The sequence below is a fragment of the Notolepis coatsorum genome, assembly GCF_963971535.1.
Source record: "Notolepis coatsorum genome assembly, chromosome: 3".
Lineage (NCBI taxonomy): Eukaryota > Metazoa > Chordata > Actinopteri > Aulopiformes > Paralepididae > Notolepis > Notolepis coatsorum.
In genome coordinates, this window is record NC_140167.1 from 54070202 (window position 1) to 54087035 (window position 16834).

At 45.1% G+C, this 16834-nt stretch overlaps 1 protein-coding gene across 1 annotated transcript in view; it reads left to right on the top strand.

Moving 5' to 3' along the window:
• The window catches only part of ptpn21 (protein tyrosine phosphatase non-receptor type 21), an 85501-nt gene that overhangs the window by 37987 nt on the left and 30680 nt on the right, over positions 1-16834 (top strand). The window contains exons 7-12 of the mRNA XM_084310470.1: positions 4422-4509; positions 4885-4973; positions 6775-6912; positions 7552-7612; positions 8736-8817; positions 11618-13179. Coding sequence (XP_084166596.1) covers positions 4422-4509; positions 4885-4973; positions 6775-6912; positions 7552-7612; positions 8736-8817; positions 11618-13179 — 2020 coding nt within the window. The remainder of the gene's footprint in view (positions 1-4421; positions 4510-4884; positions 4974-6774; positions 6913-7551; positions 7613-8735; positions 8818-11617; positions 13180-16834) is intronic.

Consider the following 16834-nt stretch of genomic DNA (forward strand, 5'->3'; position numbering starts at 1 on the left):
AAAAAAATAATTATACTTTTTTTTTGTTTCATCCTCTGTTATTTTACCCATGCGACGCCACTGAGAAGACGGTAGCGCATTTCCCATAATGTTGGCGTGTTCCTTAAAAAAAAAAAAAAAAAAGAAGCGTGGCTGTGGAGAAGGTTGAGAGGAAACGAAAGTGTGGATTGTGCAAGAATACATAACAATCTCCACGATCTCCCTGTGAATGCATATCATGAGGAAAAGCCTCCCACCCCTGTTTGTCATGGACGTCTGTGGTTAAAGGCAGGGAAGGGAGTGAGAGAGGAGGTGTCAGGTTAGGGTCGGGGAGGTGGGAGGTGAGGAGTTTAACAGCGTGTCATCTTGATCTTCGTGGTTGAGAAAAGATTCCAGTGGTTTGACAAGAGTGCAGTGAAATGATGTGTGTGTGTGGGGGGGGGGGGGGGGGGGGGGGGTACAAATTTGAATCAGAAAGAAATTGAAATGATTTATAAACATAATGATGTGAGCTAATTTAAAAATAGCATTATTTTAGTTATAGTTGACCTAAATAGGTCACATCATATTTGTATTCCTAATACAGTTTTTCTTTTTTTATTGAAATGAATTAAATTTAACTGAATTGAAGAAAATGTAAAATGCTATGTTTCATAGAATTTTTTAATGAATTTTTGGAATCAAATCACGGTTGGATTGAGTTATACACCCATAGTGTGTTGTTGACACATGAACTCTAGACTGCACCAGATTCAGGTGCAGTCATTGCCTGGATTTATCCCGTTCACACATGGAGCACAGCATGAGATTCTCTCACATATGAATTTACTCTGCTTGGTTTAAGCGAGGCGTGGCGCCTAGGTACAGCAAGGGCTTGGCGCAGAAAGGGAAAACTACCTCCTTTGCCCGTGTACAGAAGATCATCATTTAAAATATTTATATAACTGCTTACTATGACTCGAAATTGGTGTCTTGTCTTGTCCTTGGTCGGGAATGAAATTGGAAGAGAATGAAGATAACACGGATATACATTTTATCCACAATTGTCTAACCACTGCTCCCCAGACCTGGAGTTTATCACGATCAAATGTCGACCCTTCTTTCTTCCGAGAGAGTTGACGTCCATCATCCTCATCGGAGTGTACATCCCACCACACGCGAACACTGGGGCCGCACTTTCAAAACTACACGACGAGGTAAATAAACGACAGATAGCTAGCGTTGACGCTGCCATTTTGGTTCTGGGCGATTTCAACAGCGCGCGTCTTAAAAAGGTGTTGCCGAATTTCTATCAGCATGTGACCTGTCCCACCAGAGGCGAGAACATATTAGACCATGTATACTCGCAATTTAAGAATGGGTACAAGTCACAGGCTCTTAGCCCATTCGGTAAGTCCGATCACGCCGCCATTTTTCTTTTGCCAAAGTATAAACAAAGTCTCAAGTGAACGCCGGTGGTCTCGCGAGAGGTTAAGCGTTGGACCGTGACGTCAGAGGAGACACTCCAAGCTGCACTTGAATGCACAGACTGGAGGGTATTCCATGATAACACAGCCAATATTAACGAATACACTGAAACGGTGCTTGACTTTGTCTGTACTCTGGTAGAAGAAACAATCCCCTCTACCACAATTAGAATCTACCCAAATCAAAAGCCCTGGGTAGATAAATCCGTCCGTGAGGCTCTGAAAGTGCGCACATTAGCCTACAACACCGGGCTGGTGACAGGCAACATGGAAGAACACAAGACGGCAAGATACAACGTCAGGAGAGCAGTAATAGAGGCAAAACGGCGTTACAGGGATAAAGTTGAACTTCAGTTTGAACAGGCTGACTCTAGAGGCATGTGGCAGGGCCTCAGAACAATGACAGATTACAAAGGCACCTCCCTCAAACTGAACAGTGACATCTCCTTAGCAAATGATCTCAATTCCTTCTATGCGAGGTTTGAGGCTGTGAATAACAACACCAGCCTACAAACCACGGCAATGGGGGGGGGGGGGTCTGCTGATGGAGACTCAGTGTTCAGGGTAACAGAGCATGAGGTGAGACGGATCTTTAAAAAAGTGAATATCAGGAAGGCAGCAGGACCGGACGGCATCCCCGGCCGGGTCCTAAAAGTCTGTGCCGACCAACTGGCCCCAGTATTCACTGACATCTTCAACCTGTCCTTGGAACAGGCTGTCGTCCCCACCTGTCTGAAGAAGTCCACCATCATCCCTGTACCCAAAAAATCTACGCCCGCTTGCCTCAACGACTACCGCCCTGTAGCCCTCACCTCCATAGCCATGAAGTGCTTTGAGAAGCTAGTGAAGGGCTACATCTGTTCCTCCCTCCCCATCAACCTGGACCCCCTGCAATTTGCATATCGCCCCAACAGGTCCACGGAGGACACCATAGCCCATGTGCTGCACACAGCAGCATCACACCTGGACAAGAGGCAGGGGAACTATGTGAGAATGCTGTTCATCGACTACAGCTCAGCATTCAATACCATAGTCCCCTCCAAACTCATAGCCAAGCTCAGGGACCTGGGCTTGAACTATGACCTCTGCCAGTGGGTCTTGGACTTCCTGACGGGCAGACCCCAGGTGGTAAGAGCAGGCAACTGCACCTCCTCATCCATCACGCTCAACATAGGGGCCCCCCAGGGCTGTGTTCTGAGCCCCCTCCTCTACTCCCTGTACACACATGACTGCGTGGCACAGCGGAACAACAACACAATCATCAAATTTGCTGATGACACAGTAGTGGTGGGCCTGATCTCTGCCAACGACGAGAGGGCCTACCTGGAAGAGGTAGAGAATCTGTCACAGTGGTGTCAGGAGAACTGCCTCTCCCTGAACGTCAGCAAAACAAAAGAGATGATTGTGGACTTCAGGAGGTCGGGGGTCAAGGACTACAGCCCCCTCAGCATCGACGGGGCACCAGTTGAGAGAGTGAACAGTTTCAAGTACCTCGGAGCCCACATATCCGAGGACTTGACATGGACCACACACATTGACAGTGTTGTGAAGAAGGCACGACAACGCCTCTATTTCCTCAGGCGCCTAAGGAAGTTCCAAGTCAGTCAGAATATCCTTAGGAACTTCTACTCATGTACAATAGAGAGCATCCTGACTGGCAACATCACCTCCTGGTTTGGGAATAGCACTGCACAAGACCGTAGCAGACTACAAAGAGTGACACGTTCAGCCGAACGCACAATTGGAGGGGGGCTTCCCACCCTCCAGAACATTTACAACAAGCGGTGCAGGGGGAAGGCTAAGAGAATTATTAAGGACTCGAGCCACCCGAACAACTGCCTCTTTGAACTGCTGCGGTCAGGCAAGCGATACCGGAGTCTTAAGGCGAGCACAGAAAGACTCAGAAGAAGCTTCTATCCCCAGGCCATCAGGCTGCTAAATGAACAATAAACACTATGCAACAACCATCAAATGCACACAGCACACACACCCACACGCACACACTCACTTAAACAAACAACACACTGCAACACCCACTCTCCACACTTTAGATCACACAAACACTTTATATTTATTGATAAAGGATTTGCACTACAACTCGTACACCTACTGTAAATTGTACCTAAATTGCACCTCATCCCATTTCTGCCTTGCACTATATAGTATTGTATATTAGTACACTGCATAGTATTGTATATTATATGGTAACTCAGTTACGTCTATTCTGCATCGAACATTGTACATATGTCTATACTGAACACTGTGACCTCATTTTTTTTACTTCTAATTTACATGCTATACTATGTTATTTTATTTCATACTTATCTTGTCTTGCACAGTCTCTGGAGCGTAACAGTAAGAAGCATTTTGTATAAAAGTATTCTGTACTTCTGTATGACAACTATTAAAGAAACTTGAAACTTGAACCCATGCGTTTTCATTTAACTATCTGCAGGAAAAGGCCACCTGTACGATGATCGCTGTGTACTTGGACTTAGGACTGGAGAGCTGGGAGGATAAACTCAGCTCTGAATAATTTGAACATTTGCATTCGCACATACTCTGATTAATGTAAGTTCAGGAGTCCAGTGCATATGTAAAAAGGGCTTAAGTGTTACAGATTATTTATATATGTGGGCGACAGTGGCTCAGGAGGTAGAGCAGTCGTGTCTGGTAATCAGAAGGTTCCCGGTTTGAACCCCGCTCCTCCCGGGCAGTGTGTCGAAGTGTCCTTGAGCACTTCCGATGAGCAGCTTGGCACCTTGCATGGTTGCCTCCGCCGTCGGTGTGTGAATGTGTGAGTGAATGGGTGAATGTGAGGAATAAAATTGTAAAGCGCTTTGGATAAAAGCACTATATAAATGCACCATTTACCATGTATATACATTTGTAGGTATTGTTTTATTGTTTTTGTTTGTTTGTTTTGGCTAATGTAGTTTCAATGTGTTGAAACGTGTTTCGTTCTCCCCTCCTCAGGGGGCTGCCAGCCCCAGAGGCCGAGATGCTGTACATGCAGGAGGTGGAGAAGATGGAAGGCTATGGCCAGGAGTCATACCAGGCCAAGGTAAGTACAGCCTAGCAAACCCTAGCAATCCAGAATTAGCGAAACACATCGACTTCACAAGCCCATAACATGTTTGTGATCTCTTACACCCAAATGAGCTTTTAATTCCGGTTCAGAGCTTCTAGTAACGCTAGACAGTAAAGCTCATTTGGCTGTACGATCTCACAGAACATTTTGTGGCCTTGTGAAGTCAGAGCCCCATTCATTGTCTGTGGAGCAGATTCTTACCTCCCAGCGACATCACCGATTGGCGGGTTCTCTCTTGATTTCTAGCTTTTGGAGAGAGCGGTGTGTGTTCACACTGACTTGGTAGAACATATGTGAAGTCTTAAAACGGGCTGTTCTGAACATCCTCGTCCTCCTCTGTCTTTACAGGACGGCACCGGCACAGACATCGCCCTGGGAGCCTGTCTGGACGGCATCTTCGTCAAGCACAAGAACGGCCGGCCGCCTCTCGTATTTAGGTAGGTCTAGAAATAAACCAGGGAATGTTTGTTTTATTTTTATGGTTTTTAAGTCCAGCAATATGATCTATGAAGCCCTGAATAGTATCCCTGTCTGGTGGTTCTTAGCCCTGGGGCAGTAATTATAGTTAATCAAATGACTCCATCGGCATATTGAGTTTGGTGTGCAGTCCACCATGGCTATTCTTAGGTTAGGTTGTCTTCTGCAATCTTTAGGATCAGCTGGGACATTGCCTAATGCCCTAGACCTGAAGTTCCCAAGAGGAATTTTGTTAGTTAAGAGTTGAGTTGACCACTTGGATTTTTCAAGTTAGTGCTTTTAGCTACATTTGCATGACTTCTCATTTCATTGCGATTTTTCTACATCTTGTCGTTGCTGTTTTGATGTTATACTTTGATTGTAATAATACCTTCTTGCTCCTTGTGAGTGTCTGAGTACCCTGAAGAGCATGATACAACTGATGGTGATGATGGTTGTTGTTATTGTTATTATTATTTATTATAATAATAATAATAATAATAATAATAATAATAATAATAATAATAATAATAATAATAATAATAATAATAATAATAATAATAATAATAATAATAATAATAATAATAATAATAATAATAATAATAATAATAATAATAATAATAATTAATAATAATAATAATAATAATAATAATAATAATAATAATATTATGAGATTGCATTGCTTTGTGTCCTCACTTTGTCAAAAAAATTCCCACTATGTAAAGACTAGAGCAATGTAAAAAATAAAAATAAAATGTTGGATGGATGCCATCATGAATATGTAGAATTCTGATCCAGTACACACTGAACCAGTGGTCTCTCAAGGCATGTGGCATCCAGCTCGGGAGCCAAACCTCTTGCTTAATGTGTCCTGTCATGATGGGGGATTATGGAAGTCGCATTGAAATGGCAAATGTGACCTCAGCCTTTTGATTTATTTTCAATAAACGCATGTTCCATCTACACACAGTGTGCAGCATAGTGGAATAGTCACCTTCCTCATTGACTCCTCCCACATGCATATGGTTTATGTTGTTACTCCACTCCCACGGTTAGTTCTGAGCCGTTTGCCTCATGCGTTTCGCTCTCTCTCTCTCTCTCTCTCTCTCTCTCTCTCTCTCTCTCTCTCTCGCTCTCTCTGTCTTCTTCTGTGCCATGCTGTAGATGGTTTCTCCAAACTACTGCCTGGTCCTCCTCTCTCTACCCCCCCTCCCCCAGTGGGACTATCTCTTATGGGGTATTTTCTACTCTGGAAATAGCCCCCTCTTTCCCAGCAGGGCATCAGTGTGGGTGTGTGTGGTCCTGGTATGTTATGTATGAGTGGTCACAAAGCCACAGACCACAGGCTGAAACATTGGAAGTGTTTGTGGGGAAACATTGGAAGACTGTTTGCATGTTGTCTGATGAGTAAAGCAAGTTAGGCTGGGTATCGTCTTCCATAATAATAATAATAATAATAATAATAATAATAGTATTTTCGATACCAGTGTCAATACTGATACCTCGGATTCGATGCCAATATTTCCTTCCCTCTCTACCTTACTTTGCTGAGTTATGTGCGTCGTGTGTGCTGTGCAAGCCAATCAGAGGCTTTGTTACCTTTTGGATTGTGGTTGAACAGAATAAATGTCTTGGAACAAACATGCTCATTGGCTCACTGACACAGATGAGAATTTTGATACCACAGCACTTTTTGTTACTCGATAGTATTGAAGCAATCATTTCTATACGTCCGATACCCAGCCCTATAAGCAAGTAGCACCACTGCACCGAATGTCTCAGATCTCATGTTTCAAATGTGTTTCTTTCCCCCACCCCCCCTTCTTCTCCCTCTGTACAGGAAGACATGGAAACCTCCAAATATGTGTGCCGGATGTGTCTGGCCAGGCACAAGTTTTATAAGATTAACAAGAGTAGCCTGTAAGTGTGTTTCTCTTAACGCGTCTAGCCCAGTTCCTGTCTCTTTGTTTCTGATGTGTGTCTGTGTCTGTGTGTGTGTGTGTCTGTGTCTACACTTGTGTGTGTTGCGTCCTCCTTGGTAGAGTCTTACTCCTTTCCCCTCTCCTCCTCTCTTCAGAGAGGAGTGTTGTGACCCCCCGCCTACCGAGGGCTCCCAGAAGTCCATTCTCACTCTATCCTTTCCTCGTTTTCCAATGCTCCTCTGTCGTCCCTCTCTGCCTTCTAACAAGGGGTGAGCAACGCTGTCAGCCACCGCCTACAGTAATGCCTACTGACCCGATGCCAACGCCCATCCTTCCCCCCGCCAGCCACGGCCCAGTAAAGTGGCTCCCAAATTCTAAATAGAGCTTTGGCTGTGGACCCTGTAGTGTTCTTGAATTTTTTTTAAATCCGAAAGGAACATTTGGCTGGAGAATATACTATGGTCGATAAATAGACCCCGTTTCACTTTCCTCTTAACGTGAAATTAAAGGATCTTTATCCTCACTGGACATTTTAGATTGTTATAGCCTGATAATTCAATGTCTCAACCGTGGATCTTTTTCTCGGCTAGGCCTGTCGTTTTAAAAGTAATGGCTAATCAATAATTTCCTCTTACAGACAAACTCAACCCACAGTTGTGAACCCAGTCAGACGAAGATCCTCCACCAGAATGTCTCTGGTAAATGCCTAGATGTACACACACACACACACACACACACACACACACACACACACACACACACACACACACACACACACACACACCTCTCTTTCTCACCCTCTCACATACACACACCTCTCTTTCTCACACACACCTCTCTTTCTCACATACACACACCTCTTTTTCACCCTCACACACACACAACTTTCTTTCTCACCCTCTCACACACACCTCTTTCTTTTTTTCATATATTTTTATTTCATTTTTGGATGAAAGGCACAGGTACAGGCATACAATGCACATAAAACATAATTTAAATGATTTGCCAACTACAAGCATTGGCTTGCCCCTTGCCTCATAAAAAAAAGAAATCATACCCCCAAACCTCTGCACCAACCACCGTTGACTAAAAATAAAAATAAATAATAATAATAACCCCCCCCCAACCCACCCATCATAGGCCTGAAAAGAAAAATAATTGAGCAAAGATTTCAACAAAGACCAAAAAAAAAGGGGGATTATACAGATATAATTAGTTATGTCATGCTAGTTATATAGTAGAGGTCCTAACTTGATAGAGAATATGGTTCCAGCTATCTATTGTTTGATAGTTTGCACCATTTAAACCTCTCTTTCTCACCCTCTCACACACACACACACACACACACCTTTCTCACCCTCTCTCACACACACACACACACCTACCTCTCTTTGTCACCCTCTCACACACACCTCTCTTTCTCACCCTCTCACATACACACACCTCTCTTTCTCACCCTCTCACATACACACCTTTCTTTCCAACCCCCTCACACACACACCTCTCTTTCTCACCCTCTCACATACACACACCTCTCTTTCTCACCCTCTCGCATACACACACACACACACCTCTCTTTCTCACATACACACACACACACCTCTCTTTCTCACCCTCTCGCATACACACACACACACACACACACCTCTCTTTCTCACACACACACTTCCCCCCTGCTGAACCGTGGCATGTGGAGCGTCATGTGCCACAAGCCGTAGCAGAACCCTATAGTACAGAATGTCATGTATGTGTAATTCCATGCTGTTGGACCACTAGGATCACATGTGCCATAACTGAATCCCTCTCTTGTTTGATCTGCAGCCAAAGCCGCAGGCCTACATGATGCCCCCGCCTCCAATGCACTACAACGGCCATTTCAATGAGCCCTACACATCATCTCAAGGTGACTATAGAAAAATAGATTTTGGTCCAGATTCGCAATATTGTTAACCCATTCCCTGCCACCACTTTGATCATCTTATACCATTCTCTGCCAGTACTGTAAGTATATGGAGATGTTCACCTTCTTTGCAGGGCTATAACTTTTTAAATTGTATTGCTAAATTGACATTACTATGGCCCATTCAACATCGATTACCTATCGTTCAGGATGTAGGAACGTTTTACTTTTTCATTCACACATTCATACGAAAATACCGTCTAGAGTATAAATATGTTTTTATCGTTTTCTGCATTATTACGTGAGATATAGGCACAAATGCATATATTAGATCATCAAATGCAGTTTGATACCGATCGGCGCTATATTAAAAATTTCAACTGTACATGGTCCTAAGGGTTATGACTGATCATGCGCGGTTGAACGGAGGGGGGGGGGAGTCGTTTATAATTCCGTGATAGTCGTTAGATGCTTCATGTAGTATGGGTGATATATTGATCAGAGCAGTTTGTATCGGAAATGATAAACAAAAATGCTGAAACTCACGTCAGTCTCCTCGTACCGTTGGGCGATGAGAGTGGAGCAAACAGATCCCAGTTATGTGGTGGGGATCTAGGCGATCCATTTCCAGTTTGTATAATAATAATAACAGCCCACATCATGTTGATTATTGAGTTATGGCAAAGATCCATATCCACGGTGTGTGTATTGAGTCCCGGGACGCTAAAACGAGTGGCCGGACGGAATTAGGGGACAGACCGAGCTGCAACGGGCATTTCCGGTTTGGCAACTCGCCGATCAGCCACCAGGTGGCAGTATTGAAGCGTTGCAGAGTTGTGCTGAGTCCATCAGCATCTGACAAGGCTCCATGAGTGGAATATGAATACCATGGCGAAAATATGAAATTATGATCAGAATCACGTTGTACGCCGTTATTGGCAGAATTCGCATGAACTTGAAACCCGTCGTACGACGTTATTGGCGGGAAAAGGGTTAACATTGGGATTAATGACACATTTATTTCCGAGTAGGGGTTTGACTATATATCATGCCACAATATATATCACAATATATAATATTATATAAAGGTTGGGATGAAAGAAAATGGATTGTGATATCAGCTCATCCATTAATTCTTAATTCCACCTCTAATCATACCAGCAAAACTTCCCTCAGAATGTCAGCCTCCACCTTGTGTTTACCGCCATTTATGACAAGATGATATAACACAATGTTTTGTTTACAATATCTTAACTCTTTGACTGCCACGCTGTTTTTCCATCTTTACTCCCTGGCGCCAGCGTTTTTGACCATTTTCACGATGTTTGCAGACCCATCGTATATTCTATATTATAGCTATGGAGACAATAGTATGGCTCATTGACAGGCAATATTTATACTCCAACAGGAAAGAAAATGTTTATTTCTACATACCTTCGTTCCTGCGCAATCCCAGGCTAAAACCTGTCCTGTTTCAAAATAATCCAGTCTCGTTTTCTGGAACGCGAGATATGACGTGTTTTGTGCAGCATGCGCATTTCGTGCGGGTTGCTCGCCTGACAACTATATTATTTCCAGGTCAAAGGTAAACACGACCATATATAGAATGTTTCTATTCACAAAGCCACCAAGGGGAACAATAAATATAACGTTAGTTGGCCCTGGCAGCGCCAGGGTAACGTTACATCCAGATAACATATAACGTTACATCCAAACAGCCTATTTGAAAATACTAGAATCCAACATAGTCTGGTGAAAACGCACCTTATCATCCATAAGTGTGATCGTTTTGTCCTCTTCATAATAATCTCCAATAGTTTGTGGTCGCCATTGGTACCTCTCTACCACTGCTCGAGTGCTCTCAACTCTGGCGTGTGAGCCCCCCACACTAAACTAGCCCAGTTCAAAAGGTAGGCGATACTGCCACCTATCGGGATTCGATCGTCATTTAAATTCCAATTCCCTCAGAGTGTCAGGGATCACACACCAAGGTCCGCCTGACTGTTTAGTATAATAATAATCAAAAAAAATTAAAGAATTTGGGCGGTGAACGCATGGGAGCCAAAAACTAGTATACTCATTCAATGAGTTAAGAAAGGAAAAATGGAGGGAAAAGGCATTGTTTTTCATATTTTACACCTTTTAAAGGAATGAAAATCTTTTTTCAGTCTTGAATTTTGTTCATTCAAGTTCTTTATATATCGTGATAATATGGAATTGTAAACCCATGGAATACATCATTGTTGCTTTTAATTTGGAATATGTCATTGTTCATTTTAAGTTAATTTGGAATATGTCATTGATAATTTTAAGTTAATTTGGAATACGTCATTGTTCATTTTAAGTTGATTTGGAATAGGTCATTGTTCATTTTAAGTTGATTTGGAATAGGTCATTGTTCATTTTAAGTTGATTTGGAATAGGTCATTGTTCATTTTAAGTTGATTTGGAATATGTCATTGTTCATTTTAAGTTGATTTGGAATACGTCATTGTTCATTTTAAGTTCATGTAGAATAGGTCATTGTTCATTTTAAGTTAATTTGGAATATGTCATTGTTCATTTTAAGTTCATGTAGAATAGGTCATTGTTCATTTTAAGTTAATTTGGAATATGTCATTGTTCATTTTAAGTTCATGTAGAATAGGTCATTGTTCATTTTAAGTTAATTTGGAATATGTCATTGTTCATTTTAAGTTGATTTAGAATAGGTCATTGTTTATTTTAAGTTCATGTAGAATAGGTCATTGCATCCTGACTGACCTTGACCCCCATGTTTACACTGAATGTGCTCTGCCTGCAGACAACCTGTACATGAACAATCAGAACGGTTACTACTACCACTCCCAGACCAGCCTGGACCGCTCCCCCATGGAGTACGGCGGTGGCGGCGGGCGTCTGCGTAACGGCAGCGTGTACAGCGCCCACAGCACCAGCTCCCTCACCAACCCCCAGCACTACCTCCAGCCCTCGCCCATGTCCTCCAACCCTTCCATCACGGGCAGCGACATCACCAGGCCCGACTACGTCCCCTCGCACCGCCACAGCGCCCTCATCCCGCCCTCCTACCGCGCCACGCCGGACTACGAGACGGTGATGCGTCAGAAGAGCCGGGGAGGAGGCGGAGGAGGCGGGATGGTCTTGGCCCCAGAGCACCGGCAGAGCCACTCCATGAGGAACCTGAACATCGGGAACTCGTACGCCTACAGCAGGCCGGACCCTCTGGTCTACAGCCAGCCGGAGATCAGGGGGGAGCACGGCGGGGGGGGACAGCACCACCACCACTACCCCTTCCACCTGAACTCCAGCTTCCACAGCCCCTCCCCGTACCCCTACCCGACAGAGAGGAGGCCCGTGGTCGGGGCGGTCAGCGTCCCCGAGCTGACGAACGTCCAGCTGCAGCAAGCGCAGGACTACCCGGCCCCTAACATCATGAGGACGCAGGTGTACCGGCCGCCTCCTCCCTACCCCTACGCCCACCCTCGGCCCGCCAACAGCACGCCAGACCTCTCCCGCCACCTGTACGTGAGCAGCAGCAACCCGGACCTGATCATCACGCGACGGGTTCACCACTCGGTCCAGACGTTCCAGGAGGACAGCCTGCCCGTCGCTCACTCCTTACAGGAGGTGTCGGAGCCTCTGCTCCTCACCGGACCCCCACACAGGCACCCCCACCACGCCCAGAAACGCAACTCCATCGAGGTTGCCGGCCTGGCTTACAGCCTGGAGGGGATGAGGATCAAAGAGAGGACGGTGTCTTCTTCGGCGGTTGAAATGGCCACTCCTCCTCCGGCCCTGCGCGGCGGTGGTCCCTCCCAGGGCTCTCAGCTAAACGTGTACCTGGAACGTACCAAGACGGAAGACGGGGGTGACATGAAGGAGGACGTGCGCTACGGGCACAAGAAGTCTCTCTCGGACGCCACCATGCTGGTTCATAGCAGCGGAGACGAAGAGGACTTCGAAGACGACAGCGGGCGTCACACGCCACTTTCCCAGGATGCCATAGCAGGCATTCTTACCGACCAACAGCAGGAGCAACAACAACATCATCATCCCAGTTTGACCTCTCTCACCTCTCTGACACATCAACAACAGACTCCTCTAGAGCCTCCGCCGGCCTACCCCATAGGCTCCTCCCTTGACCCCGCCTTGACCGCACCCTTAGTCTATCAGCCGCACCCTCTGATCCAGGAGATGGAGCCCCCATACCTGTTATCGGAGCTGCGGCAGGCCCGGATCATGCCCTCTGTCTCAGAGGGCGACCTGAGCGGCCAGGCCAAGCAGAAGCCCAAGAAGGACTTCAAGAAGAGGCCCGTGTCGGACGTGCCGGCCGGGAAGAAGATGGTGGATGGCTTACCCCCTCCGGTGAGTGTTGTTTCCTCATCCCCTCTGCACACACACACACACACTGCAGATACCGATTCCAAGTGCAAGCCATAGCCAGCTAATACCAATGCAATCCGATATTTTTACACAACTATTAACTCATTCAGCGCCAGCTATTATCCTCATCCCTGTAGTCAATGGGCCACGCTAAAAGATAGGCATTTTCACTGTGCGTCACGATGTTTGCAGAGCTACAGTGTACAGGGGAGGAAATTAGGCTATTGTACTCGCCAAATGAGAGTATTTTCTATGTTTGGCGAGTGATTCATGAAGACCACTCGCCACACTGGCGAGTAGAGAAAACAAAACGAAAAAGGATTGGTTCGTATTGCAATACTCTTATTTTGAAAATCCGGCGAGTCATATCCGCCCAGTAGTGTGAAACGCTGTGTATCTCTGTACAGCAGAGCAGGGCTTCAGAGCGCCTATTTTGCGACCCGATATAAGTCTGTGCAGTTTTTTCCCGCAACGGGTCAATTGCATCGAACATGCTTTGTATCGTCGCCATACCTTTATGCCCACGTCGCGTTAAATACCTCAATTAACGTTACGTTAGCTGCTTACTAAGCTAAGCAGCTAACCCTGAGAGAGAACAGGAGACGGAGAGGGGACTGGGGAAGGAGGGGGGGGGGCAGTCTCCCTTTCTGTGTGGGGACTGGGGGAGGGGCATTCTCTCTCTCTCTCTGTGTGTGTGTGTGTGTGTGTGTGTGTGTGTGTGTGTGTGTGTGTGTGTGTGTGTGTGTGTGTGTGTGTGTGTGTGTGTGTGTGTGTGTGTGTGTGTGTGTGTGTGTGTGTGTGTGTGTGTGTGTGTGTGTGTGTGTGTGTGTGTGTGTGTGTGTGTGTGTGTGTGTGTGTGTGTGTGTGTGTGTGTGTGTGTGTGTGTGTGTGTGTGCGCGTGTGCGCGCGCGCGTTTGAAAAGACCAGATGAAGTCTTTATATTGATGGTATTTACTGAGGATGGACAGATAATGTTGATATTTAAACATAAAAAATACAATACATAATAAATGTATTCATGATCATCATGCAACATAAAACAATTGTAGGAACAGTTTGGGAGAGGAAGGGGGAAAATGAACACTCAACCATGCCCCGCTCAAGCCAGTATTTAGTCCAGTCCATTCCAGCATCTCTTGTCCAGCCCAACCCAGTCCAGTGCAACCCAGCCCAACCCAGACTAACCCAGTCCAGCATCTTTCACTGCCCAACCCAGTCCAACCTAGACCAGCCCAACTTTCCCTGCCCAACCCAGTCCAGCCCAGCATCTTTCACTGCCCAGTTCAGCCCAACCCAGTCCAGAATAGTTCCCTCTTTCATGTTAATATGTTTTATATGTTTTTTCGCATTTTGCGAAAGTCGTTCGCGTTGCTCGCCTGGACACGATATTATTTCTAAATCAAAGGTATATATAATAGGTATTATGTTTCATCATGAAGGCATCAACGGGGGGGGGGTCGTTTTGTGATGCTCTGATCGTCAGCAACGGCATACGTTTTGAATACTAGTCCTTACCTTTGCTAGGAGTTATTCCAATTATCTGATAGTGATTTCCAGTATTGATGTCGGTTGGTAGGCGATACTGCCACCTAGCAGGATTCGGCCGGCATTGCACTCTCGGGGTCTCAGAATGAGTTCCAATGATAACACAGAGGTCCGTGAGAGTGTATAGAATATTCAAATCAATAAAAAACTATTTAAAAATGTAATATTATATTACGTGTTTGGCGCTCAACGGTTGGCGAGGAAACGCGTAATATTACGTGGTTGGCGCAGAATGAGTTAAGACTTAGTGCTGCTTAGGGGTCATTGGATGAATGTAATTCATTTTCTCCATTAGAGAGATCTAACATCCCTCTGTACTGTGTACAGGGCAGAACATTGAGTTACTTGATTCTACTTCTGATTCTGACCGTTTCACACGAGACTCTTGGTATTTTAATGTTGTGGGAATTCCCTTACGCTGGTTCTCTATTTTGATTTATATTTAGCCAGGAAGGCCCTATTCAGATACAAGATCTCTTCTTCCAGGGAGTGCTCGTATTTTAGCTGGTCGTCAGTTTGAAATCCAATCCAAGTATCTGGATCCACCTTGCCCTCTTACTAAATGCGGCACTTACTAGTGGCGGCAGTGGCTCAGCAGGTAGAGCGGCCGTCTGAAGGTTCCCAGTTTGATTCCGGCTCCTCCCAACTTCACGCCAAAGTGTCCTTGAGCAAGACACTCAAAAGCTTTGAGTGGTCAGCAAACCAAAAAAAGCGCTCCATAAATGCAGTCCATTTACTGTTTAAAATGAAATCCTAAATTAACCCTGTGGTGGACCACCGACTATCATCACCACAGCTGGATCAAATTGGTTATAATCTGTACTCAAAAAGTACAAATAATCATAGCCCCAGTGTTTAAACATAGTAGTAACTAGGGGTGGACGGTATGGTCTAAAATTTATATCACGGTATAATTTGAAGCATAGACGGTAACGGTATATATCACGGTATCAGTGTTTCCGTTAGAATAATTTTTTTTGCCTGATAGGCAGGCTATATAAAGAATGACATCCTCAAGACATGTAGATTTATAATATTTTAACTTAAAACTAGGCTACTTTTGCGTATAAAGTCATTATATTCCAAATAAAATAAGTCCAGAGTCGAGACTCCGTGCTGCTCCCATTGCAAACAGCGGGGCTGGATTTTGCTAGAAGCATATGTAGCTGCAGAGCCGCAGAGCCAGTCGCTCTTTCAGGTCGTTCAGCCGTTTGGTGGGGGGGCGCTGTTGAGCGGGCCTGTGACCAGACCTGAAAGAGCCACTGGCTCTGCGGCTCTGCAGCTGCATGCTATTTCGCAAATCCACTGCTGCAGCCGTCCTCCCGTCGTTATCATAACACTACACACATATCATAATGTTTACAGCAAACTGTAGTTGATCACCAGGTATGTTTTATTAACGTAGAATAATTCATATAAGAAAAACGATAGGTAAGATCTCTTACCTTTCTCCACTGGTTAAAAATGCCAGGAACTGAAATTGAAAGTTGCTGTGCGCCGCGGTGATATGTGTTTATTATGAAATGACAATTGCGTGTTGACACGCCCAGTGCGCCCACTGCGCGAAGCCTCCTAAATAACTTTTTCCAGTTTGCACATATCTATTATCTATGACTAATTCGATCTATTTTTAGGGGCAAATGCGATTGAAATAGTCGCGCTGTGGTTACATGACGTCATTGCTATTTTAGAGCTGCTCTACCGGTTACATGGTATACTCAAAATCCATACCGTAGAGCAAATTCATACCGTTTATACCGTATACCGTTTATACCGTCCACCCCTAGTAGTAACCATAATCAAATATCTAAATCCAGGGTCTCAAACTTGCGGGCCAATTGTGGCCCCCTATATCAATATAGATATTAGAGTAAATTTATTGTCATTGCAAGGGGGTGGTGTGTGGGGAGGGGATGGTGCAGCTGAGGGGAAGAAGCTGTTCCTGAGCCTGCTGGTCCTGGAACTGAGATTCCTGTAGCGCCTCCCAGAGGGGAGGAGGGCAAACAGTCTGTGGTTGGGGTGAGAGGTGTCCTTGACAATACTGAGTGCCTTCCTCAGACACTGTTTGCTGGGACAGCCTCAATTGCAGGGA